The sequence below is a fragment of the Trachurus trachurus genome (genome assembly GCF_905171665.1).
Source record: "Trachurus trachurus genome assembly, chromosome: 8".
NCBI lineage: Eukaryota > Metazoa > Chordata > Actinopteri > Carangiformes > Carangidae > Trachurus > Trachurus trachurus.
The window spans coordinates 6037900-6065815 of NC_139905.1; the positions used below are offsets into that span (position 1 = coordinate 6037900).

The window sequence follows — 27916 nt, forward strand, 5'->3', positions numbered from 1 at the left end:
ACACACACACACTCACAGACAGACACACACACACACACACACACACACATTTAAACTTCTTCCTGTGAGACACCCACCTTTCATCCTCCATGTGAAACCCCGGGTGCCAGAAGTCGGCTGCTAAAAATGAACTTTAAAACAGGAGAGGAAACACACTGATGTCTCAGTGATTTCCAGACAGGTGGAGGGGGGAAGGGGGGTGGGGGGGTGAGGAAGGGTGAGAGGAACCAAATGAGTCCCATGTGGCGGACGACAGATCCCAGCACCGACAGTGTAGTTGTGGTCGTCATGGTGCAAAGGACCAGAGCTGCTGCTGCTCTTTTCCCTTGAAGGTAATTGATACCGATTCACTGCAAAAACTCAATATCTTACCAAGAATATTTGTCTCATTTCTAGTAAAAAATGTAATTTCTAGTCAAAACAAGTCTCATTATACTTAAAATAAGACTCATCACATTAAAAAGTAGCTTGTTTTTAGACACTTTTTGCTTCTTTCAAGCATATTTCCACTTGAAATAAGGAGAAAAATCTGATAGTGGATCAAGTTTTTCTTCCTTATATACAAGCACAAAAAAATGCTTTCACTGGCAGATTTTTCTACTTATTTCAAGTGAAAATTTGTTTGAAACAAATGAAAATGATCTAAAAACAAGTAAAGTTTTAGGTGATGAGTCTTATTTTAAGTGGAAAGAGTTTAGTTTTGACTAGAAATGGGACATTTCGACAAGAAATAAGACAAATATTCTTGGAAAGATTTTGAGTTTTTGCAGTGTGGTCGTCATGGTGCAAAGGACCGGAGCTGCTGCTGCTGCTGCTCTTTTCCACTGAAGGTAATTGATACTGATTGTTGATCTGAGCCTCCACCCCACACACTAAGACACACAGACACACACTCTGCACCACACACAGTCCCATGGGCCTCCATCCAGAAACCAAAGAGTCTCATCCTCCTCACCCACAGACGCCCACATCTGATGCCACCGCACTGACACTGGTGTTGTTCGTGTCTCAGCAGCTTTAAAGGACGGAGAGACAGAGAGAGAGAGAGAGAGAGAGTGACACGTTTTTTGAAGTGTCACAGTCTTTTAAGTGTGAGAGATGGAGAGAAAAAAGAAAAAAAAAGAAAGCTTGGGAACGTGTGCAGCGAGTCGTGTGATCATCTCAGATCAACTTCAAGACAAACTGTGAGTGTTTGTCCTTTGAACAGACACTGATCCTGTATATATACTGGTCTGCTGGATCAGACGTGGACAAAAAGGAAAAAGACAGAGACACCAAGATGCCTCCGGGTCAAAATGAGACTGAAATACTGACAAGTGAAATGAGTTAAACTGCTGGAGAACATCATAAAGTATTCAAAAGTCCATTCACAGACCTTGACGACTGAAACAACCTGCAGAAGAAACAGATTAAAAGACACAAAGATGATAGAGAGAGACAGCCACAGCAACACAACCAGAGGAACATCTGACTACTTTGCTTTCAGTAGCAGCTCCTTAATGATTAAAAAAAGAGTCTCTAATTAATAGGAAATGACTCTAATTAAATAAAGAGGAAGAGGAGAATAACATGTACCGTCTAATTCAACATATACAGCTCATTATACTTCTGCACAGTGACGGTTTCAGAGAACAGAGTGAGTCAGGACTGACTCACAAAGAATTATCTATATTAATAGAAAACAACAAAACAGCATCATCCGCTCAAGTACGTTTCTTTTTTATTTTTGTTTTAGAGTTAATGGAGTGTTTTCTCTTTGTTTCCACAGACAAACGGCTGTAGATCAATATCTAGGTGTTTTTTTGTTTTTTAAATAAGCAAATTGTTAAAACTTCAGCTCTATAGGAGAAATCTACGACGGAGTATTAGGGCCACATTGAGAAAAAATGAGAATAAAGTAATACATTTACGAGAACAAAGTCGTATATTTCCTACGAGAAAAAAGTCATAACATTACGAGAATAAAGTTGTAAATTTATGACTTTATTCTCGAAGTTTGTGGGTTTTTTATCTGTCAATGTGGCCCTAATACTATCAGAGTTGTGAGAATGTAACTTTAATTTCTCTGACTTCCTGTGGAAAAAGACTCTCCGGTCAGCTGCTGACCTCCTCCTCTTCCTGCTTTGCTCCCCATCTCAACTCAAAACTAATCGATTAGACTCATTAATTGATTAATTAACAGCTGTGAATGTTCATGCAGAGTTAGCAGAGCTCAGATCAGTTGTGTGTGTGTGTGTGTGCACGTGGCTCTCTGCTGCCACCTGCTGTGACCTCGGTGTTAAAACAAAGCTCAGGGCATCATCAGAGAAAACTTAGACCCAAGTCTTAATAATATAGGTATATATTTATTCATACGTACATATTCATTTATATCGGTTAATTGTAAAAAAAAAAAAAAAAAAAAAAAAAAAAAAAAAGAAAAGAAAAAAAAGGAAAAGATTTACAGTAATTATATGAACTACAGTCATTGTCAAAATTGTTTTTGTTTTTTTTTCAATTTCCCTGGTGTCAATCTAGCATGAACACACACACGCACGCACACACACACACGCACACATGCACACACACACTGTAGAGTCTCCTCCTGCCCTCTTCAACCTTTCTCCAGTGTTTGGGACCAAACGAGCTCGAAACAACGACAGCAACAGACTGATCCAGAGGCTGCAGCTCGGCCTCTGTGATGAACTGGTGGTGGAAGGTGGTGACAGAAGGACACAGAGGCGTTGGATGACTGACGGGAGGAATAAAATAAAGTTCTGCTTTTGCTTTTTTTGCTTTTTGTTTTCCAGAGCCTGTAGTGTTTTTAGTTTTAGTTTTGTTTTTTGTACCATGAAAAAAAAAAAGGCTGATGACGGGTTTCTTATTTTTGTTTTTTGTAAATCCATCAGGAGCAGGCGGCGTATTATTACTATTATTATCATCATCAATATTATTACCTATAATCCATTCAAAGCCTGGAGAGCACATGTTCCTGTTCTTGTTCCTGTTGTGGGCGGCAGACTCTACCTCTACCTCCTCAGACGTTTTCCTCTCTCTTCCTACTGTTAACCATCTTCACACCAGACACCTCGACACCTTTTAAATCCTCTATAACCTCCATTCAGACACAAACTGATCAGACTGGATCAATACGACTGGATTGATTCATCTCGCTAGTATCTTTCCCGCCTGCCGCCACTGAATCAAAATGAATCTTAAAAAACAAACTGGGGACTTTTTAAGAGTTTCCAATATACAAGACCAGGTTTAACAGTGTCTGTCTTGCTTTATGTTTGTGGGCAGGGTGCATTATGGGAAGAGGAGAGAAAGGAGGGAGGGTGGGCAAAATAAGCCATGTATATTCTTTCTTTTTTAAAAAGGAGAAGGACAAGAAAATGTATGGGAGTAAATCCTGTTTCTGCTAAAGCCGTCCTGATGGAAACATTCAATAAGTAGAACCGACATCACACAGACGTCATCGTGAACTCCTCCTGCACTCACATTAAAAAAAAAAAAAAAAAAAAAATCCAACTCACATTTAACATCAATTACAAATTGCACTGGTTTTTTTTCCGACGCTCCGGACATTTAGCAACAATAAACTCTGAATAAAACAAAAACAAACAAACAAGGAGCTCGAAACTCAACTCAACTTGGAGAGAGAGAGAGAGACAACTGGAGTCGTGACGTCAAAACCAACAAAAGCAGGCGCAATCCAAACCACACCAAAAACAGAGATGCAAAGAAAAGAAAGAAAAGAAAAGAAGAAGAGGTGGAGATAAGACAGTAAAAAGACACATTTATAAAAAAAAAAAAAAAAGAAAAAAGAAAAGAGAAAGGAAGAAAAGACTCAGGTGCAAGTGCAGGAGAAGATATCCCATAAGAAAAGGCTTCAATACTTCATCATGCTGCTGCTACGACGACGGGGAGTCAGTCCATCGTGTCCGTCCATCCGTCAGCAGGCGGGAAAATTGTGCGCTCAAGCTTCTGTCCACTCACTTCCTGTTGCAGGTCAGGTCCTCTACCTGGGAGGGAGGGGGGGGGGGGGTTTCACAGCCCTCCCCCTTGCAAGGCCTCATGGGAGTTGAGGAGTTCATCTTCACCCCTCTTTCTCTCTCTCGCTGTCTCTCTAACTCATGTGTGGTTCACCAGTTCCTCGTCACCAGGAACCATCACCAAAAGAAAGAAAAAAAAAAAGAGGAAAAAAAAGAGCTAAACAACTAAAAATCAAATCAAAGTTGAATGAAAATAGACTTCGATTGTTTTCAGTTGGCTTTTTCTTTCCATTGTCCAGGTCTGACAGCGACAACGAGTCCATGTAGTGATGTTTTTTGTCTTTGTTTTTTTTTTTAACGACTGTCAAAAGTGTCTTTATAACTTTCCTTGTCCTTGTCCTTGTTGTTGAAGCGAGGCCGGCGTCAGTTCATCAAACAAAACACATCCTGTATCCTCAAACACACACACCAACACACATATGCTCTTCAACAAGCACATGTGAGTGAGTGTGTGTGTGTGTGTCGCCGTGGTTCCCATTTGTCGTCTTCCTCGTCGCCCGGCTGGCCTCCGCTCTCGGACTCCTCACATTATGTACAGTTAGATTTTTAAAAAACTAGAGGTGTTACATGCAACATTTGGCATCTTCTCGAGTCCGTCCCCCGCCTGTGAGTCTGAAACAGTGTCCACTTTTTATAAAAATATTAAACTTTGTCTCTTTTTTATTTTATTTTTTTTTCTCCTCTTCACCATGTTGAAGCTTCTGATTGTAACAGAGAGACAGAGAGAGGTGAGGAAGAGGAGGAGGAGGAGGAGGAGGTGGAGCAAGCTCAGTGTTTGCATTCAAGTGTGTATTGATGTATGTGTGTGTGTGTTGTTAGTAAAATGCCAGACGCAAATTTCGAGATGTCGTCTTTTTTAAAGTGTCTCGTCATTGCCTTTTACTGTTAAGTGCAAATAGCTGCAAGTTTGCTTTTTTGTTTTGTTTTCTTCTTTTTTTTTTTAAGGGATAGTTCAACATTTTGGCAAATTGGCCCATTGCCATAATCCCTATAGTCATAGCAGTAGGTTTGTTACCCTTAATTGTCGGTGCAAGCTATTTTTAGAACGGCAGAGCAGAGCCGCGAGCTGCTCAGAGCTACGCTACGGAGGCTCATGGGATTTCTTGGTTTCCCTCATCAAACTCATCAAACACACAATTCAACAACTCCAAAACGCTCTGGTGGACAAGTTGTGACCTGCACATTCACCACGCTATGAGATAATAACACAACGTTACCAGACAGAGTCGTTTTAGAGGGAAATACAGAGACTGCTTGATGAGAAACTGAAGGCAACACGCATCAGCGATTTTGCATGAATTTCCCTCTAAAACAACTCTGTCTGGTAACGTTGTGTTATTATCTCATAGCGTGGTGAATGTGCAGGTCACAACTTGTCCACCAGAGCGTTGTGGAGTTGTTGGATTGTGTATTTGATGAGTTTGATGAGGGAAACCAAGAAATCCCATGAGCCTCCGTAGCGTAGCTCTGAGCAGCTCGCAGCTCTGCCATTCTAAAAATAGCTTGCACCGACAATTAAAGGTAACAAACCTACTCCTAAAACTATCGGGATTGTAATGGGCCAATTTGCCAAAATGTTGAACTATCCCTTTAATCAACAGGTTTCCTGCTGCTTTATGTGTATGTGTGGCGCAGAACCAAACTAACAGGTCTTAACCTCGAGTGCAGAGGCATTCAAGCTCTTTAATATTTCGTTTTAAAAGCTGCTGCTGTTGTTGTTGTTGTAATGTGTCTTTGCAAAGGCAGGACAGATGTTTCTGATGTGATGATGATTTCGATTTGTAATTGTTTTATTTAAATATTCTTCTGCACGTCACTTAAAGAGCAGTGAGATCTCAATCATGTTTGATTTCTTCTTTTTTTTTTTTCCTTTTCTTTCTTTTTTTTTTTTTTACAAAACCCTCTGTGTGTAACACTGGTTCGTCCTCTGAACGCAGCCCAGAAATGTTCAGACATTCTTAAAGAGTTTATCTGTGTGTGTGTGTGTGTGTGTGTGTGTGTGTGGTGGAGAGTCGGACATGTTTTATGGGAAAGTTACCGCGACCCTGTTGAGTGTCGTTCGTCTCTCTCCTTCTCTCTGCAGCTCCAAAACAAAACTGAACGGAAACAGAGCGACCCACCGGCGTGTGCTCTGTGAGGGAGGAGGGGCCTGACGGGGGAGTTGGGGTGGGGTGGGTGGGGCAGCAGGTCCGGGGGGGTCATCGAGCGTGTGCGAAGGGACACGGGAGACGAGGTGGGAGGTGGGTGGCGGGTGGGGGGGGCGGGGTATGTTGTCTTTACATCATAGCAGGACGCAGCAGCGGCAAAACCTCTGACGACTGCCCCCGACGGAGGGGGGCGGAGTGACGGGGGCGAAGTAGGCGTGGACTTTGATGTTGGGCAGATGAGTCTGTGGTTGAAAGAGAGACAGAGAAAGACATGTTACTTACTCTTAACAGACACTTGGGAAGCGATAAACTGACATTTCAAATTTGTTGAAACTCCAAAACGCTCTGGTGGACAAGTTGTGACCTGCACATTCACCACGCTATGAGATAATGACGTATAATTATGTAACATTACGACACATGAAGCAAATACTCCTTGTCAAGATAACAGAATATCAGTAGTCGATACCAATACCTGTTAATTTCCACGATTGTCGATACTAATTCGATACCATGATTAAAAAAACAAAAAAAACAGAACCCATGTACTTGGGCTGCATGAATTTCCCTCTAAAACAACTCTGTCTGGTAACGTTGTGTTATTATCTCAGAGCGTGGTGAATGTGCAGGTCACAACTTGTCCACCAGAGCGTTGTGGAGTTGTTGGATTGTGTATTTGATGAGTTTGATGAGGGAAACCAAGAAATCCCATTAGCCTCCGTAGCGTAGCTCTGAGCAGCTAACGGCTCTGCTCCGCCGTTCTACAAATAGCTTGCACCGACAATTAAAGGTAACGAACCGTAACTGCTATGACTATAGGGATTATGACAATGGGCCAATTTGCCAAAATGTTGAACTATCCCTTTAAACTGTCCAACATGGTTATATCCTGGTAAAGCCTTACAAAATATTGTTAAAATGTAGGAGTCAAGGACAAACTGATGACTTTGATGATGATATGGAGGCCCTGGACAAAGTTCAAAGGTCAAGATGACCTCACCTTATGAACTCAAAATCTCTAGAAAGTCTCATGGGAATAATCTCTTCAGATTCGGCAAAAACATTTGGATGAACTGATAAGATATCACTGGTCAAAAGTCAAGGCACAGAGAACGCTTTCCTGCATAGAAATGGTTTGTGTTTATGACTCTGGATAAACAGAGCGATGATTGTAGTTAAAATGTTTTCTGCTTTGTTACGATCTGCAGAGAAAAACATAAATACCGGGTGTCAAGCGCAGGTGAAGTGGAGTCGAGTTTGTTCCAGTGTGGTGGAAAAAAAACAAACATTAAAATGGTTTTTACTCAGTGTCGACCGCCCACACACACACACACAACTCACCCTTAGTCTCTTGATGCCGGCGCGGGTGATCTGCTGGCAGTCGTAAAGCTCGATGCGATCCAGACTGTGGCAGTTCTTCAGGTGCTCCAGAGAGGCGTCTGTGATCAGGGGGCAGTTGTCCAGCTCGATCACCTCCAGACGGTCGTGAGCGCAGGGGCCGCTGCCCAGGTGTCTGATGCCGTCGTCGGTGATCAGCTCGCAGTGTGACAGGCTCTGCAGGAACACAAGAGACACAAGAGACACAGAACAACAACATGAGCCTCTGTTTAAAACCCTCCTTTTACCCCTGGACATTTTTGTCCACCTCTCACACTTTCCCAACTCCACACAGTCAAATGAAAGGTCACTGGGGGCTGATTTTTGGCAAGGAGGTGTATCTTTGGGTAAACTCTGGATGTCCCGAATTTCAGAATTTTAACCACACACATGACCTTTCGCTGGACAAAAATGTCCAATGGGTTTTTTTAAATGTAAAAATAAAGTAAAAATTTTAACATTTTAACATAAAATTTTACAAAACTTGTAAAATATTTGTCTTAATGTGAGTAATACACTTGGGAAGTTTCATGGTGATATCTGTTAATGTAAATGACTAGCCTAGAAATCTAGATGCACCCTAGCGGCAGCAAATATATTTGCTCCGTAGGTGGGTCTAGAAACGAGCCATAGGAACTTTTTGAGTCTCGAACACCATTTGTGTTGACCAATCACAGCGCTCTATCTGTTTAGAGAGTCGTTGGGTGGACTTAACGCCATGACGACATACTGTACTTGCGACGGTGAAAAACATGACAAGATGGCTTTGGCAAAGGAATCGTTTGAATCGGTGTTGGCATCAACTTCGAAAGAATTAAACTTGTCATTTTCTTTAAAAGTTGAGCAAGAAACTGCACTGAAGTCATTCATTTGGAAGAAGGATGTATTTAGTGTTTTGCTGACGGGATATGGGAAAAGTTTAATCTACCGACGTCATCCTGCTCTTTTCTCTGATTGGTAGTAGCGCTACCCTATTGGTGGAGAGGCAGTTTGAAAGACAGCCTTCATCCCGCCCCCTGGATTGAGCCGAGGTCTACCGGTCGTTGCCAGACTAGACATTTTAATGATATAGTTTGGCTTGTCAGGCTAGTTTAAATATGTAAATGAGGCAATATCTAATGAAATATGTGCTAATTTCCAGAACTGTAATCTGAACAATGGATAAAGCCCCTTTAAAAATTATTGTTTTATTTTGTTGACATATTATAGTCAGAAGCTTTCACCAAGGGGATTTTGGATATCTCCTTTTTATCACTAAAATACTGTCACCAGCCATAAACCCCATAGAGTCCCATAGAAAGGAAGGGGTTAAAAATGTTGAAACCCATGTCCAAAGTGGTTTTCATGTTTAGTCAAAACCCAGCTCTATATGTATTACAAATATTTTGGGAGTAACTGATATCTAAATTTTGTCCAGGGGTCATGGAAGTGGTAGCTACAAATTGAAGGATCATCCATGGGTTAAACTGGGTGAAAAAAAACCAAGCTGCGTTCAGAGTCATAAACACACACAAACACACACACTCACCAGGACTTGCAAACGAGGGCAGTGGATGGACAGCTGGATGAGCGTCCCGTCTGTGATCTGAAGCAAAAAAAGGTGAAAGGAAAACAAATGTGTTGGCAACAGACGGTGTGTGACAAACACAGAAACACTGTTTATGCAGCTCAGGTTGTTTATTTACCTGCACGCACTCTTCTAAATCCATCTTCTCCAGCTCATGACAATTCTACAGGAGAGAAGAGGAAGAAGAGGAAGAAGATACTCATCAGATCTGTGTTTATTTTGCTTTTTGGGACAAATAATGTTTGACGTCATTTTTTGCTCCAGGATCCAAAAAAAAAGGGAAAAAAAGAGAAAAGGACGTCATCAGAGATCAAAGAGCCTGTGAAGAGTCTGTGAAGCCAAAGAGACGAAGAGGAGATAACACACTCACCCTCGCTAATGTAGTGAAGCCCACGTCTGTAAGCTGAGAGCAGCGAGCCACTTCTAATATTCTGAAAGGAGAACAAGAGCAGCGGAGAGTTTTTGCACAATGGGCGCATCAGTTACAGTCTGTCGCTCTGCCGAGTTCCTGCAGATTCAACTTAAAGTAATAAACAGATCGACAGGGAGTGAAGCCCAAGACGTCGTCGTCGCTGCAGCACAAAGACCTGTTGTTCAGTCATGGTTTGATCCCCCTCTGCCCTGTTATGACTGCAACTGTAAATTAATCTTATTAAGAGGAGTGAGTCACTTGTCTAACTCAGTCAAATCATAAGTGGAGCCGTGAATTGATTAGAATATTTAATCCTGATTAACTGCATATGTGAGTGGCCACAGCTAATCAAGACTAATCACACGTTAATTGTTTTATTTGTTCAAAATGTGCAATGAAAGTGTTTGATAATGGACAAGTATGCTGCTTTATGCAAATGTAAATATATTAGTATATACAAATATGGTCGAATATGAAACGTGCTCTCTGACTGGCTGGATTTTCTGTTCGGGGTGCCGTACAAACATGGCGGCGCAAGATGGAGACACTCTCTAAAGCAAGACCCTTGCTATATGTATATATTCAGGGATGCAAACGGGTCAGGACCAAAAAAGAGAGGAATTGTCTGGCCGGGGGGGGGGGGGGGGGGGGGGGGGGGGGCTCACCATTGACAATATCACAGAAAAGTCAATTTCCAGTAGTTCAACCCCAACCAAGTATTGAGTGCATATAGATGGACAGTTTTCAGAAGGCCAACATTTCTATATTAAAAATGCTTTAAAAAAATAAAAACCATTGCAATATTTCAATTTTGGAGATACTGATTTTTAGGTCTTCACTGAATGTTAGTCATAATTATTACTATTAAAATAAACTGAAGAAATAAAGACATGGGATTTAACATCCCATTCAGTGTGTAATGGACATATAGGCCTATATAATGTGTTCGTTTCACTTTAATTGAACACATTCTACATCGCGGAGGCGACGTCTCTCCTTCACCTCTGAAACGGGGCAGAGCTCCGTGGGAGACACCTGCCTGACACAGCAACGGACATGCACGGGGGGGAAAACGGCAGCGCCGTCGCACCGAATGCACGCGGATACGCGCCGCTTTGGGTAACGAGCGCGCACGTCGCGTCTACATTGGAGGTGAATAGGAAGGCTGTTACCAGTGTAATCAGAGACAACCATGAATGAGTTGTCGCACACACTGAGGTGAGCAGCAGAGCGGCCGCACCGTGACCGCGGTCCGCTCCAGCTGCCTGGTGTCTCCATTACGCACCACGCGTCTTTTCAGTCACTTGTCCAAGTTCTCCTTTACTGTTTTTTTTCGAGACAACACTCATTCTCTCTCTCTCTTTTACCGGCGGTGTCAGCTGATGTGCACATCTGCAGCAACCCAAACAAATGCACATGTTACTGTTGACTGGCTCTATTCCAGCCACATGATTGGTTCGGCGCGGTGGAAATCTCATTATCATTGGTTATTTGTATTGTCTGCCAAAACATGGATGAATGAAACCTGTCGACCATGTCTCATATTTCTATCGAGGAAAAGTTATTTCACAATTTATAGACACAACACCGACAAGCACTGAGAGCCGCATGTTGCAGTGAAGTTATATAGGCTATAAAAATAAAATCCGCAAATAATAAGCCGACGAAAAGGTGCAACTTGCCACTTAACTTCTTGTCGATGTATTATTTGCGGGGGCTTTCGGGGGATCTGCTGACGGTGGAGGATCTGGGACTGATTGACTGTGGACCACCACCAGTCTGATCAGGTCCATCACAGCACAGCAGCTGCAGCTCTGCCCCGCTGTCACATGACGCATATCAGCGCAATCTGTTTACATTAAACCGACATCAGGAGAATAATGAGAATTATGATTAAAAAATATATATATATTTGTTTCCAATTTTGGCCCCTGGATCATGATTTTTTTGGGCGCATTCTTGGTATATATAAAAAAAAAGACAGTTGGGATGCATAATGTGTCTCATAACAGTATACTGTGCGTCACGTTATCGCCCCCCCCTCTGTACTGAGCTGGCCGGTACTGGGTAGGCTATAGCGTCCTGCTGATCACCGCGCTGAGGCACCGGCCGGTCTGAGCTGCGTTCATGTGCCTACTTTAAAACTCTCCAGTCAGTGACCTGGTGGCGGCTGTTTTGGTCGTCAGCATTTTATCCACGCAGCGACCGTCCACGGCTTAGTGGTGTTTTATTCTAGGGGTCGGTGGTGTTTTATTCTAGGGGTCGGTGGTGGCTGTGAGACAGCAGCGGCTCCACGGTGAGGGGGGGCAGCTTCTGCTCACCTGACTCAGCTTCTTCATTAAATCCAAACAAACAGTCCGACACAGCGACGCACTGCTCCAGCTTGACTCTAAAGTCTCTGTAGCTCATCAGCCCGGAACTCGCCTCATGGATCAGAAGCGACGGCGGCGTTTGGCCTCAGTGTCTCGGACTTCCAGAGCAGCTACAGCGCAGCGTTGTGACCTCAACCATGGTTGGTGAGAGCAGAAATGTTGTTGTAGGCCTGTGCATATTCTCATTTGTCCAGGTCATAGTATTTCAAAGGAGGTTAAATCGAAAGCAACTGGACTTAAATACTGAGTCTCCACACCAGATAGTTGGACCAGTCCCAGCCTGGTCAGATGCTACATGAACTGATGAAGCCTCTTGGATGAAGGTGAAACGTCTTCCTAGACAAATAACTAAGTCCAGTTGAACCTCCTTTGAAAAAAAAAAAAAAAGTTGTTGGCGGGCTCGTGAATTTTTTTTTTGACACGAGTCAAAACGAGCGATAAATCGCGTATCTCGCGTTTGGTCGCGCGTATAAACTCGAGCGAAAAAAAAGCGTTCCTCGTGTTTGGTGGGAAGCCCCTTGTGGGTCTTCCCACCAAACACGATGAAACAGACGAAGACGCGAAGGTCCCGTCGCCATAAAAGAATCGCGTGTATTGTCGCAAAAAAAAAAAAAGTCGCGTATACCGCGTCTCGCGCCTAATCGCGTCTCGCGCCTAATCGCGTCTTTGCGTCACGGCCTTTTACACCGCGGACGTAACGAATAAACGGTGACGGTGTGAACGAACAACATAGAACAGGACCAGACGTGGCGTTGTTTCCTCTTTTCACCGACAGCTCCACTCTCCCTTACTTACACAACTACTGTTATTGTTGAGAGCAGAGAATTGTGGGATTTGTAGTTTTTGACCAATCGCAGGTTGTGCTCTTTCTTTTTTGTGATTTTCCTGGTTCACACATGTATTTTTTTTTAGGGGCAAATGCGAGTGAAATGCTCGCCCATGGTGGGCATATGAAAATTTAAGAGCTGTCTTATTTAAGTCTTGAACACAATAATTCAACAAATTTAAGACATTTTCAGGCCTAAAAGTGTGTAATGGACATATAGGCCTATATAATGTGTTAGTTTCACTTTAATTGAACACATTCTACATCGCAGAGGCGACGTCTCTCCTTCACCTCTGAAACGGGGCAGAGCTCCGTGGGAGACACCTGCCTGACACAGCAACGGACATGCACGGGGAAAAACGGCGGCGCCGTCGCACCGAATGCACGCGGATACCACGCGGATACGTCGCGCGTCAACATTGGAGGTCGGCAGTTATCAGTATAATCAGAGACAACCATGAATGAGTTCGCCTCAGTTTCACGTGATTGTCACTGTCAGCCTGTTAGAAAAACATTTTACTGACCCCAGCTGAGACCCCAGCTGAGACCCCCCCCCCCCTCCCAAAAACAAAAACTCTTCGGATCTGAACGATTCACACAAGTCACCTAATTGGTCATGAAAAAAGCGAGTTTCGCTTTTCGGCGCGCTGTTTGCATCCCTGATATATATATATATATATATAAAAGAATAATTATAAGGCTACGAAAACCAAACTAATTTCATTTTATAGAAATTATACACTTATACAAATATATCCATGGGTAGAATATTCTGATTTTGCCAATAAACCTTGACAATTATTACACACTGGACCTTTAACTGATTGTTATCATGTTAAAGCAGAAGTAAGCGATCCGGTCGTTTTGGCTAATGCTGCATTCCAGGCAGGCTTTTGAAACCGTAAATTACAGCTTCATGTCACAACTTACGATTTTGTAGCGTTCCAGGCAACCCACTCGTGTTTTTCCGACCTGTTTTACCTGTGAAAGTCACTATAACGGCCACTCGTAACTTCCGACCCGTGAACTCGTACCAGATCGAACTGGTATGACTTCACAGGTCGGAAAAACACGAGTTACGGGTTGCCTTGAACGCACCATAACAGTCCTCGTCCCTACGTCACCACATTCACACGCATCCCTTGGCTGCACACACAGCCCTGCATGCCGTTCTCTCTCCTCATTGGATAAAAACTGTAGGATACGAGAAAAGTTTTCTCCTCGGCTCAGAGCAGAGTGACTGACAGACCCGTGTTTCGGTCCAAACACTCTATGTAAGTGATTGCTGTCGGAAGATATAACTATTTAAGACTTATATTAACACAAATATATCGCTTACTTCTGCTTTAACTTTGACAGGCCTGATAATAAGTTCTGTGTGAGTGTGTATGTGTGTGTGTTTGTACCTGAGGCGGGGGCAGTTCTGTCCGAGCGCGTGCAGGATGGCGTCTGTGATGTTGGCGCAGCCCGACACACACAGCGACTGCAGGCGGTGACAACCTCTACAGATGGTGATGAGGCCCTCATCTGTGATCTGCTGCTCACACCAACCACACAACAGACAACGGACAACCGTCACTTTATGGACTTTTTTAGAAAAAAAACCAACAACTTTCTATATATTCATGTGCAAAACTTAAGATGCAAGTCAGCAAGAGAGAAAAATCTTTCTCCTCGGCTGCTTTGAAGTTGTTGCTTGGAAAAAAAAAAGCCCAGAGGAGTTTGGACAAAAAGGAAGAGGGAGAGGAGGAGGAGGAGGAGGTTAGAAAATGGGGGAAAGAGGAGAAGAAGGAGGAGGAACAAGATGAGACGAGACGACGAGTTCCCGAGGTGTGAGATGAGGAAGGAGATGAAGGAGCTTTCAGGAGGAGGTGATGGAGAAGAGGAGCGAGGAGGACGGGTGCAGTCAGAGAGGAGAGCGCGTGGGTTTCCATCAACACAACGAGCTCCGACGACCGTTTATCCGTTCATTCACTTTCACACCCGTGCATTTCAACAGAATAACACGTGGCCACAGTGAAAAGTCAGTCTGTGTGTCTGTACTTACCGAACACGTCTGCAGGTTGAGTGTGACCAGCTCTGGACAGTGAGCGCCGATGTGTTTCAGAGCCTCGTCTTCAAGCTGGGACAGACAGAGGAGAAATGGGGCCAATGTTTCATTATTAAGTGTGTTGTGTCAATACGATCACTTTACCGAGCTCCAATCATAAATAAATATTGACATCTCTTTATCAGGAATAACTACTTGCAGCATCTTGTTCTGTCTGCATCGGCCAATCAGAGCGAGCAGAGTGGAAAGTTGGAACATCGACCAGATGTTGCTACAGCTCACAAACATGGCGGCCAGGATTTCTAGGATTTCTGCCATCTTTTTCTGTTTCTTTTATTCTGTTTTTGTTTTTCTCTGCGTGATACGTGCACACGCCAGGACTCTCTGCTGACATGCAGCGATCAGCCTCCATTTTTGTTTTTCTTTTGAAGTCACATTTGATTTGATCATGTGAGTTTCTGTGAGATCTCCACTGTGAGACTGTTGCTACAAACAGCAGGTGTGTGTGTGTGTTCAGAGAATCATAAAAATTTAAATTGAAACCAGTTAAGATTTGATCGATTTATCTGTTTAAAGTTTTACATAATGTGGAATATTTAAGAATTAAAGGAAAGTGCTGAAAGATAATGTGCTGAAAATGAAGCAAACATTTAAAAGGATCATGTATTTTTCAGTGATCATCTGTTATAAGTGTCTAAACAGTGGTTTCTCCACATCAAATAACTCAAACTATGCCTTTAAAATGATTACATATTGAAGTCAAGACCTTCTGCAGCCTTTAGTTTAATGATCTGTCAGATCTTCACAGAAACACGCAACCGTCTGTTGAAATAACAGGATGACCTTTTTACTTTTGCCGTAAAAAGCGTTTGCTGTGTCTTTCCTCAGAAACATCCTCTGCTGCACAGGAAGTGATGCGTTTTATGTCTGCGGTCGCAGCGCACTATATGTTGTGTTTGGAAAATAAGAGGAAGTGAAAAGTTAGAATTACAAGTGCTGCCTTGCTGTGATGAAACATACAAGAAGAAATGAGAAGAGAACCTACAGAGTGTACAGTAAAGGGATACACCAACATTTTTTTTTATGTGTCTTGCCTCGAGTCCATGACAAGCAGATAGACACCATCCTTTCGACTGTGCATGAAGTAACGAGGGAGATAGAGCCATATCGCCCGTAATTAGCTTAGCTCAAACGCTGGAAGTGTATAGGTAGTGTTAGCCTGCCTCCACCTAAAGTCATCAGAGAAACTCTTCAGCAACTCTAAACAGATCGATCTTCGTCTCAGAGCTGACAAAACTCCGGTCAAATGCCGGTAACGGGACGAGATCGGTCAAAACGGGGGGTTCAAGCAAAGACGGTTTATTTTGGTTCAAGCTAGAGGGTAGGTTAGCTTCCTATTTCAAAGTAAAAGCACAAATTCTATCGTCATGGTTTTCTATGTAAAGGGAAATGGGTTGTAAACAGCTGGTATTTAGACAAATTAACGACACACTGCTGATCTAAACGGCTACTTTCTTGCCTAAAAATGTTTGAAATGTCGATAAAGTGATATATTTACAGAGTTTAGAGCTAAAATGAAATCAGCTTCTGACTGCTGAACACTACCTATACACTTCCAGCGTTTGAGCTAAGCTAATTACAGGCAATACGGGCTCTATCTCCCTTGTTACTGCAGGCACAGTTGAAAGCATGGTGTCTATCTGCTGGTCATGGACTCGTGAGTGAGGCAAGACATAAAAAAAAAATGTTGGCGTATCCCTTTAAAGACCAGTGTGCAAGCCATTATGTCATAATGAGCTGCAGCCTGTAGCTACCTGTGTGCAGCCCTTGAGGAAAAGGCCCTTGAGTCCGGGGCAGCAGCGAACCAGGGCCTGGATGCCGTCCTTGGTGACCTGATCACACCAGGAGATGTTGAGCTGCTCCAGCAGGGGACAACCCTCACTGAGCCGAGGACAGAGAAGACACAAGACAAAAGGACATCATGTTAAAGGCTCTGTCATCCAAACATTTCAAAATAAAAGCTCCATGTGATGTTTCTAGATCAATATAACTGATATACATGCCCATAAGTTATTATTGTGTGTGGGACTGTGTCTTATTAGTGTGAATGCTGAAATGCTGAATGCTTTAACACTTATCCTAAACTACTGAGGCTCTTCTCAACCATTTCACACCATTAAACCCGCTGTTTACATGTTCTAATTTTACTCCTCGGCTGAATCGGCTCAATCTACATGCTTCAACAATGTTCTTCTGCTGTCAGTTTACAATGTATTTCAGTAGGCATTAACTTTTTTTTTAATTCAGGAATTTTTCTAACTTTTTGTGACATTCATTTATTCATAGTCATCTTCAACAATTCAAGTAATTTCCAGCCATTTCATACAAAATCTTACATCTTCTACTTTTTAATCTATTCTCAGCCATTGCTTCAGCTATGTTAGCGCTGGTTCATCAGTTTTCCTTCCTGTTAGGTTAGCTGCAGATTTTAACTATTCAACTGTTACACTTAAACGTGCAGGATTTCAATGTTTTCTTCTACCTTTAACATTTCAGCTTTAGCATTAGCCTTTTTCAACATTGCTTTAGCAGTTTCTTCAGCTAATTTAGCATTCATTCAACAATTTCTTCAGCTCATTCAGCATTGCTTCAGCAATAGCGTTCGGCTGCTTTCAGCATTCACATGCATTTTCTGCAGGAAATGCTCTCTTTTTCTAGTTACTTTTCATCTTTGGTTTTTATTTCACTTTACCGTCAAATACAATATACTGAGTGTTATTATGTTATTGTTTTTATTGCGTCTCCAAGTATTTTTTCCCTGGTTGTGCAATTCTTTCTCAATACAACACCCTTGACAAAAATAACTGTGAAGTCGAGGGAAATCTAAAAACCACAGTGCTGAGACGACTCACCTGAGAGCTTTGAGTGACAGGTTGGTGATTGAGGTACAGGAGGCGAGGTCCAGGTGCTTCAGCTTTGGACAGAACTTACTGAGGCTGTTACACGTGCTGCAGAGGAGAGAGATGATTGATCAGGATTTATTACCACATGAGGTATACATATACACACACGCACACACAGACATGCATAGTGCACACACACACACACCTGTCAGTGATCTTGGTGCAGCCGTTTAGACTGAGCAGCTCGATGTTTCTGCAGTTCTGTGAGAAAGTCCTGCAGGGGGAAAAAAACAGACTTATACATCAATCTATCTCTAAAAATGTAATTTATAACATAATGAGTGATATACCTATAAGGGGATATATTATTATTATTATATATAGCCTGCACAAACACTAGAATGTGTTTGTGTGAAGATATAAGATTATAACTTGTATGAAATATCCATAATAACATTTGTTTATAAAAGTATGCTATAAATATCAATAGGATGGATTTTTACAACATGTTGCAACTATGTTTTCCACGTGAAAACTTGTTTATGCAACATACATGTTATTTATATGTATTTTTTATCATTATTTTTTTTAAACAAACTAATCTAAACTGGTCTCAGACTTTTGAAAACCACTATTTCATGGACATATATCATCAGGCTTTGGGTTGGATATAGATTTATGTGACATATGTCTACAATATCAGCATAAATATATAATATTTTATCTTGCACATAGCCTACAACTGTTGTACAATTTTTTGCATATGTCTATATTTTACTTGTACATACATCTGAAAGCTTAACATGTATTGCATTTATGGGTATATCCCCAGAACTCGCATTTCTTTTTTAATTTAGCATTTTATTGGCAAGAGTTTTATCAATTTTGGTCACTAATACTTGTATTTTTGTGTTTATATCATAAGAAAAAGAGGCGCTTGGGGTGAGATGACACAGCAGTAGGTGAGATAACAACTAGTATTCCTACAGTGTGCAGCCGTCTCCATCGCACTCACCTCAGGGCGCTGTCGCCCACACCCAGGCACCCCCGCAAGCTCAGCTTCCTCAGGAACCCCCCGCATCGCTTTGAGATGTTCTCCACCACCCGACCCTGCAACAACAACAACAGACACGCTCCACTCAGCTGTGTTTGCCTCCTGCCTGCAACCTCGAGTTGAAGTGAGAAGAGGGAAAAACAAACAAACAGACAGACAAGTGGACAAGTGGACAAGTGGATGGAGCCGCTCACCTCGATGTCTCTCTGGAAGTCGAAGAGGTCGATCCGCTGCCAGTTGCTTCCGTCCAAGGCCAAAACGTTCCAGGACTGGGAGAGAGCGGAAGAAGAAGCAGAAACATTTAAAGGTCACGTTTGTTTTCTCGCCTAAAAAAAAAACACACATACAGAACACACACACACACACGGCACGCACACATGAAAAAACAAAGACAAACATACAGTCACGCACACTCACATCCACACACAGACACACACCTTGTGAACACAGACTCACCCGTGAGACCTGGGCACAGCGACACAGTGTCACCACGTCCAGAAAGGAGAAGATTCTGGAAGACAGACAGGGACGGTGTTTTAGAGACCCTGATCCCCGCTGCCAGAAACTTCCCTCTCTCTACACAACCACCAGACTCCAGACTCTGCCCCGCGCCTGCTTCCACTCACAGCGCCGGGGTGGTACGGGGGGGAGGTGGGGGGGCAGTAAATCAGCTAAAATATCGTCTTCGACTGTCAGCAGGATAGATGATGTGTTTACTCAAAAAGTGGGGTCCTGGCAAAGGGAAGGACGCCGCAATCGACTCCTAATGAAACAGAGCGAGGAGCTGGAAACAGTTTGCAGCAGCAGCAGCGGAGGAGGGGAGAGGAGGGGAGGAGGGGGGGGGGGTGAAGGGGCCCCGAGGTGAAGCCGGTGCCAGCCTCCACAAATCAGGAGCGCCACCCGCACCTGAGCCAAGCGGCGGCGTCAGCAGCAGCAACACCGAGGCTTAGGGAGTTATGGCCTTGGCTTTCTGTTTGCTCAGGAACTTTTTCTAAAAACATCAATTCAGTGTTGAATCTCGTCAAGCTTCGGCTTTTCATTACAGCGGTCGCATCCGAGGGGAGGTGGGGGGTCTGTATTTTAGTGGTTAGTTTAATTGTGCTCATAAGTTCACATACCCTGGCAGATGTTGTGAAATGTTTACTATTTATATTCACATGCCTCCTCATTGTGCATCGTAAAACATCCACACCACTTGGAATTTGACATTTGTCGTCGTCGGTCTACCTCACCGCGGCCCAATTAGAATTTCTTTATGAGAGTTTGAACACTGCTATGCTAAGAAATGTACATTGTTAAAATGTTAAACAATGCTACAATGTTTACTATTTTTATTCAAATGCTTCCTTATTGTGCATCACAAGACAAATCCACACCACTTTTCTGTTTTTCTTTGCATCCCAAACAATTTTCCTGGCAGTTATGGTGGAAATTTTCCGTTGCTCTACTTGGGTATCAACAGAAGAACCACCTCCCCAATTACCACTTCTTTATGAGAGTTTGAACACTGCTGATTGGCATTCTCAAAACTTTGGATATCTGTTTTTATTTATATGCTTTTCCTGTTTTATGAAGTTGAACAACCGTCTTCTCCCTCAGGTCTTTTGACATTTATTTTTGCTCAGAATCCAGTAAAGTCATTGCAGCAGTGGATGAAATGTGCAGGTGTTTGTCCAGAGTCCCGAATCTCACTGACTTTTTATCCACAGACACAAATTACAAGCAAATAAGTCACAGATGTGGACAGTTATCCTCCATTTAAACCTGTCTGTGTCTGTCTGAGTGTGTATATTATAAAGGCCAAAAGCTTTGAGGGATTATAAACTTTTGATGAGGGTCATTTGGGTGGTTCCACTTATTATGATCTAAAAAAGAGCAAACGCTATTGTGTTATAATAAATGGCTTTGTTCAACCCGCTAACTCTGGATAAAATAAAAACTTTTTGCATTATCAATTTATATATTCTGAAGAAAAATGGTATGTAAACCTATGAGCACAACTGTAAGTGAGGGTGGGATATATGACGTGTAGATGCACAGTGCTGAAAGAGCAGAGACGATCTGGTTTGGTTGAAGCGTTTGAAAATGTCACTCACCGTAGCAACAGCTCCTTTGGCAGCTTCTTATTGATGACCGCCTCGTCGCTGTTTGTGAACATCTGGAAAAGGACGGAGAGAGATAATAGATAACATCAGAGCTGGCTGGTTCGCCTTCACCTCACCTCACCTCACCTCAAGGACGGCCACGGCACAGACACAAGGATAAATGATGGTAATCTCATCAGATGAGATTGATTCAATGTCAAGTCTGTGAAAACACTGAAGGTGACGGAGATAAAGCAGCAGCAGCGGCAGCAGAGGGGGGAGATGGGGGTTTGTGTCTTTTAAGTGACAGTGCACAGTCCTGTGAGTATTCCCTCTTCACTTCCTGTGTCCACAACAACAACTGAAATCGATTACAATTTCTTTTTTTTTCTTACTTTTCTGTGGCTCTCAGGCAAATTGCTCCAGTTTGTGGAAACGGCTAATGGACCGGCACACAAGTAATTGCATGCTGTGTGAGCACAAACAGCAGCTATCGAAGAAAAAAAAGAAAAGAAGCTACAGTCGACAAAAGAGGCGATAAATTAGCATTTATTAAGTGCTACTTTGAAACACAGGACACTGACAGCCAGGGTTCCTATACAACGAGTGGTTAAATCACTGTCCGCTTGTTAAAATGCAACATGTTTAAACAATGACGACTAGAGAGGCAACATCTGGCTCCATCCATTAGATTTACAAAGTTAAATCTAAAAAAAACCAAGGGGACGGAGTAATTGAGGGGTGGGGGGAGGCAGGGGCTTTAGTGTGTAAATAAAAAATGCAGCAAAGCATGTTATTAACAAGAAGAGAAAACACCTGTGACAAAATCAACAAGGTATTTGCATATTTCACACATTCACTTCCCCTGCAGGTACAAACGAGAAGCGAAGAATAAATTGAAGGTTTAAAAAACAGTCCTAAAGGAAAACCACATTTACAATAGCAACAGATTTTGAGGGACTTACACACACTTTAGCAAACCCATTCATCAGCCACACACACACACACACACACACACACACAACAAAAAAACAAACCGACACCACGTCTGCCTGTTGAAATTAATGAGTGGATCACTATAAACCCAGTCAGCTGCGGGTCAAAGCCTCTCTATGTCCCTCTGATAAACATACAAACTCCACATTCATGCACAGCTGTCCATGCAGGGGCTTCCTGCCAGCGCAGACAGACAACGTGTATAAAAAATTTTGGATGGGGAGAGGGGGTAAGAGGGGAACAGTTTGGATATTTGGGGCAAATTGACTCTGACAGCTCGCCTTTTCCACGCCGCTACTTTTCTGGCCAAATAATCCAGGCAGCAGGGCCGTTTCCAAAAAAAGGAAAGCAGATGCTCGTGGTCAACGGGCAGACCCAGACCCTGTCCCCCTTTTTTTGTAATCTAACATAAAAATGAACCTGATGCTCCCATGAGTGTCCCTGGCAGGAGGTAAAAAAAACCCCAAAAACTGAGATCTTTATAAAGGAAAACAAGGAGCGATAATATTCTCAGAATTAACATTTAAGCCCTATGTCGTTTCCTGAAAAGAGCTCAAACTCAGGTTAAATTTAGATTAGACTGACACACATAACTTGACATAGGTTGACATTTAATCAGCAGCTTGAGAAAGTTTATCCTCCACTTCTCCCATGGATGTTGTGAAGATATATATGAAATACCCCAGAGACAAGCTGCCGGCCATAAACAAGTCGCTTTGTTTAGCCCTCTTCTTAAACATTGATAAACACAATTACACACAATGTAGGCAAAACCACAGTGTTGTTTTTATTTTACATCCTCCTTTAAAAGAGGGGAAGTTGCATTTTTAACCATTAATGCCTGTTTACTTTTCAGGCTTCTGCTGTTGTAGTGTTTTGTTCAGGGCTGGTTGATCAGTATCTGCTGCAGAGCAGTGAAGCTGAACACAGTAGAGGAGGAAACACCTCACTGTGCCTTTCAAAGTAAAAGTCTGAATCACAATTTGGTTTATTGCCAATCTACTTTAGGAATCTACTTCAGTGTTTCTCAACTCTCTCTCATACCAGCACTAATGATGTATGATGTATGTACCTGTCTGATTGGTTAGCAGCCTGTTGGTTAGACCTCTGAGCCAATATTTCAATTCACTTTGGTGCATTAAGAAATAAAATCAGCGTTGGGTGCTTCATCCTAAATCCCATTATAGAAACTCAAGCATATACATAATTGAGTTCATCAATATCAATCAGCCAATCAATACCTGTATGAAAACACACTTATAGGTTGACAGCAGCTCAAAGCCTCAGGCCTTTACAGCAGCAACACCAGTGAAATTTAGGCAAATCATATCGGCCATAGTGAGAAACAAATCATCAAAACCTCACAGAGATCAGTTTGCAGCATTGTGACAACACATCAATAATACTCCACCCCCAGGCTGCAGGAACGTTTCAAACCAATTAGAAAATTAGCTGTCAAAGATATGGTTATAATCACAGACTAAAGTACATTTTAAAATGAAAATTAAGTATATATTTAAGCTATTGGACACTATTGACTTGCTATTTATGTATGTCACATACAGCAAAAAATCAATAATAGACATTATGAAATCTATACAAACACCTACTAAGCAACCTGAATTTGCATAGTCTGTTACAGACAGGATGCATTTCTTCCTACGGGGTCCACAACATAAACACCCACAGAAACTGCAGTGTCTGTGTCGAAACTTGAGACAAGACTATTTATCAAACTTTGCAAATTTGTTTAATATAAATATTCTGAATCTGACTATATTTATATTCAGTATTATATATACACCCCACTTTGTATTTTTATCCTGGATAATAGGCTACATATTCCATTTTAGCTGGTATAATGACAATAAAGCTGATTCTGACTTTGAAATATATTTTTATATGTGAAATGGAGCACTGTGAACTGTGCAGGGGGGATCAATAAAGCATTTCAGATTCTGAATGGATGACTGCTGCTGCTGCTCTAAATTAACAACAATGAATGAAATAGAATCATTAAACATCCAGCACTTAAAATATTAGACAAGAAACCCTACAGATTTCATCATTGTCATATTTTGAATAATTATAAACTGCTGAGCTGGGAAAACCCTCATCATGAACAAAAACATCTGTCTGGTTTTTAAGATCTTGCACGGTTCAGCTCCTCCTCCTCTATCTGTTTTCCTAAACTTCAGATCTTCTGTCAACAGGGCTACTAGAGGCGCAGCAAGGGGAGACGGCACAATTCCCATGAGCAAATCCACCTTCAGTCAAGACCGTCTTTTCCTTTAGGGTATCACATAAATGGAATTCAGTTCCACTATCAATCGGAGAGTCTTCATCATACAACTAATTTAAGCACAGTGCCAACAAACGGCTTGTTAAAGGGGAACTATGCAAGATTTTTATCTGAACTGTGGTACATTTATACCTTAATTAAACAGCTTCGGAGTGGTTGTGATGGTTGAATAAATGACTTATCCAGGGAGAATGGAGGCTCTCTGTCTTCCACCTAGCGTCTCTTGGCTGAAAACCAACCTTGCAAGATCAGAGCATCCGACCCGGTGTCCCAGCTCTCGTCTCTGCAGCACCGAACACACTCCATAACCTGCAATCTCTTGTTTGACTACACAAATATACACATTGTAACTTTGTGTATCGTTATTCATCGCTCCATAGATTGTTTTCTCGCCGGTTTCATTAAAAACAAATGCACATAGCTGGGAGGAGGGTTAGCAAAACAGCGGAAAAACGACCAGACTTGCATAGTTCCCCTTTAACAAACAAAAATGTGAACATTGATGCTGATTTTATAAAGAGCATCATGCAATGTTGGATGTATTTATTGTCTTTCAACTGTGTATATATTTCAAAAGGAGGTTAAATCGAAAGCAACTGGACTTAGTTATTTGTCTAGGAAGACGTTTCACCTCTCATCCAAGAGGCTTCATCAGTTCTTGGTTGAGAGGTGAAACGTCTTCCTAGACAAATAACTAAGTCCAGTTGCTTTCGATTTAACCTCCTTTGAAATACTATGACCTGGACAAATGAGAATATGCACCGGCTAACTGTGTATATAATAATAATGTGTTTCTTTTTAATATCTGAAATGTGGTCTTTATTTATTTTAGGGTGCTCTTTAACCTTCCTTTCTTTTAAAAGATGTTTTATTAATGTCGACTGTCCCTTTTCAGATAAAAAAAAAAAAGAAAAAAAAAAAAGAGCTTTTAATTTGAAGGCTGTGTCGCGTTACTTCCGGGGTATCGTCCTGTTCCTAAATCCGGTTGCTTTGACAACAGCGGCTCCCGTCCGCCGCAGCTGTCGGGCCAGAAGGTAACCGGCCTGAATCTTCTGAGTCGTCAGCTGTTGCACCGTTAAAAATAAATAAAACCACACGCAAATCCCACGCTAGCTGGGGGATTAAACAACAACAACCAAGTACGCAGGCAAGGGGGGGATACACGGTCCAATGTCACCGACCGTGGCCACCGCCGCCGCACACGTAGCATTTTTTTTTTACGTTACGTTTCGAGTTTTCACCAAAACCCTCAGTTAACAGTTACGTTTTTTACGTGGTTGCGTCACAAAGTAAATGGTGAAATGTCTTGTTTTTCTAACAGCATTTGGTTTACAGCGTGTTTTTCTGTTTTTTTCACCCACTGTGGCACTGGCAGCCGAGCTAGGGCCTGTTTGTTGATAGTTGAGTGCTGCTAACACTAAAACACTGAGGGGTGCCGAGGCCCCCACATCCGCAGCGGCCACGGATATAAAACCAAAAGCACAATAACACGATAAAAAGTGGTATAAACCCTCCAACGTGATGAAAACAGCTCCCCGTTAAAAGTTAAGACAATATATTCTCATTTTTTCCTCTCTATTATCCCCCTTATTGGACGTGAAGCCGGGGCTGTCCTCGGCGTGCTGCTGCTGCTGCTCAGTGTAGCCTCATTGTCTTTGTTTTGACGGCGCATTGACAACGTTTTAGGGACCTTTAACAACGATAATAACGATTAAAAAAATAAAATAAAAAACCTCCGTTCATCCACAGCATGACATAGGCTAGGTGAGAAGTAGGCTATGTCTTTCCCCCTGAATAATGACATGACATGCCAGCCAAGGCCTCGGCTTCTGTGTTGTTGTTAGAAGAACAAAAACAACAGCGTTTGACCTAATCCCAGAAGAAACATTTTACAGACTGCGGAAGCTGCCATCAAGCTTTCACCATAACGCGCAGTTATTGCAGTAAATTCAGCGACAGTCATCACATAATATATCAGGCCCTAGCTGTAGCAAATACGTACCCCCAACTTTTTTCTTTTTTTTCTTTCTTTCTTTTTAGCTAAACACCTCTCTGGATGTGTGTCACTGACTGTCAGTTTCACTGTCCCATGAAGCAAATAACTCACCTCAAACCGGCTCCGCGACACACCGTTTACCTCCTTCCCCATGTTGGACGGTAGGTCGGTCGGTCGGTCGGCTCGGCTGGCTGGTTACCGACTCTCTGAGCTCGGTGTATGCGGCGCAGTGAATCGCAGATACGGGCCCTCTTCCTGCCGTGTCCCCTCCACGACTATCATGCTACCGTCCTCTCGGTAGCTCCAGGAGTGAATGCGGTGGTGGTGGTGGTGGTGGTGTCGTTGGTTGTTGTTTTTTCTTCTTGTTGTTTGTTTAGTAATTTTTTTTCTTCCCTCGACCTGTAACACAAACAGCCAAGACCTGTAGTTTCTGATAATAAAATATAGGCCTATGGCTTGTATGCAGGCAGCAGCGTCCAGCCAATGAGCCAGTTCTCTTATCTGCTCGGGTCGTCCTCACCACCTCCTCCTCCTCCTCCTCCCTCCTAGCTATACAGCTTTTCCATCCATCAACACAATAGCCCCGGCAGGAATAGGAATATTTGGCAGCCTAAAATGGAGCTTGCACTACGCCTACATCACTTAGAAATAATAAATTATAATGTAGACTATTGCCCTAACAAAGAAAGGAAACATGTCATACTTACCTTGCTCTTGGCTGGTCCTTTAAAACTAAACCTGACAACAAACGGTACGAGCTCAGCTCTGCCGTAAATAAATGGGCTATCAACCTGTTGACAACCCATGCAGATAAATGGGAATAAATGGAAAAGGTAACATGGTCCAAATGTGCATGTAACACAAGTTTTTTTTTTATGTTTTTATAAAAGCTAGTACAAGTAATATTAGACGAAATAGCCCAATAATAGATAGCTGATGCTTCCACCCACTATATCCTGCGAAATAAATAGCCTGTTTTCATTTAAAGATCTAATATGGGCTAATAATGAATATTTACCATATGAAGGCTCTGTCATCGAAGTGTGGGCCAGATGGTTAATAATAATCTTTGTCACGCTAAGTCTAATGAACAGAAACGACCACAGATAAAGAGGATTTGTTGTTTTATGACACATTTAGCACCTAAATGTTTATTAACTGTATTCTGTTACATTTATTCTCCTCCAGAAACTTTTGTTATTACTGTTGGAGACGCCACTTCCGGGTTTTGTCGATGGCCACGCCACAGTTAAACAACGTAACCAATCAGCGTTCAGAGTGGCGGCTCGTCACGCTGTGTCGTCACAGCAGCAGGGAACACATGCTTGACAACAGATCCAGTGCCCCATTATAGATAGATAGATAGATAGATAGATAGATAGATAGATAGATAGATAGATAGATAGATAGATAGATAGATAGATAGATGTAAAGGTTTATAAATTATGAACACACTTTTCCTGTTACTACTGAACTGCTACTTGATCCTGCCTTAGGCTAGATAGATCACTGAATCTATTCTCTACACAACTTCAAGGCTATTCTCAATATGTGTGCAATGCAGAGCTTCAAGTTTCCACAGAACACTTGTGTAAGATGCCTATTGCACCAGGACTAGCTTTCAAACAAATCATTCTCACATGAACACATGATTATATTTGGGGGGGTACTTTATTATGAGTTTCCTATCACCCATCAGATAGTGGGTATGTCTATACCCAATAGACAATATCAAATACAAATCAAATACTAGAAGTTTGAATCAAGTTAACACTGTTGGCCTATTATTGTTTCCC

General features: G+C 42.3%; 1 protein-coding gene across 1 annotated transcript; it reads right to left on the reverse strand.

Moving 5' to 3' along the window:
* Window positions 1–6135: 6135 nt before the first annotated feature.
* fbxl20 (F-box and leucine-rich repeat protein 20) lies at window positions 6136–26604 on the reverse strand. The gene is made up of 15 exons (XM_083977527.1): window positions 26232–26604; window positions 20839–20900; window positions 19199–19253; window positions 18937–19011; window positions 18704–18798; window positions 17894–17962; window positions 17698–17793; window positions 16600–16726; window positions 14783–14857; window positions 14142–14272; window positions 9496–9556; window positions 9244–9288; window positions 9087–9143; window positions 7523–7735; window positions 6136–6423 (listed from the first exon to the last, which is right to left on the reverse strand). The coding sequence occupies exons 1-15, from the start codon at window positions 26271–26273 to the stop codon at window positions 6316–6318; spliced, it is 1311 nt and encodes a 436-aa protein (XP_083833653.1). The 5' UTR covers window positions 26274–26604; the 3' UTR covers window positions 6136–6315.
* Between the last annotated feature and the right edge of the window lie 1312 nt (window positions 26605–27916).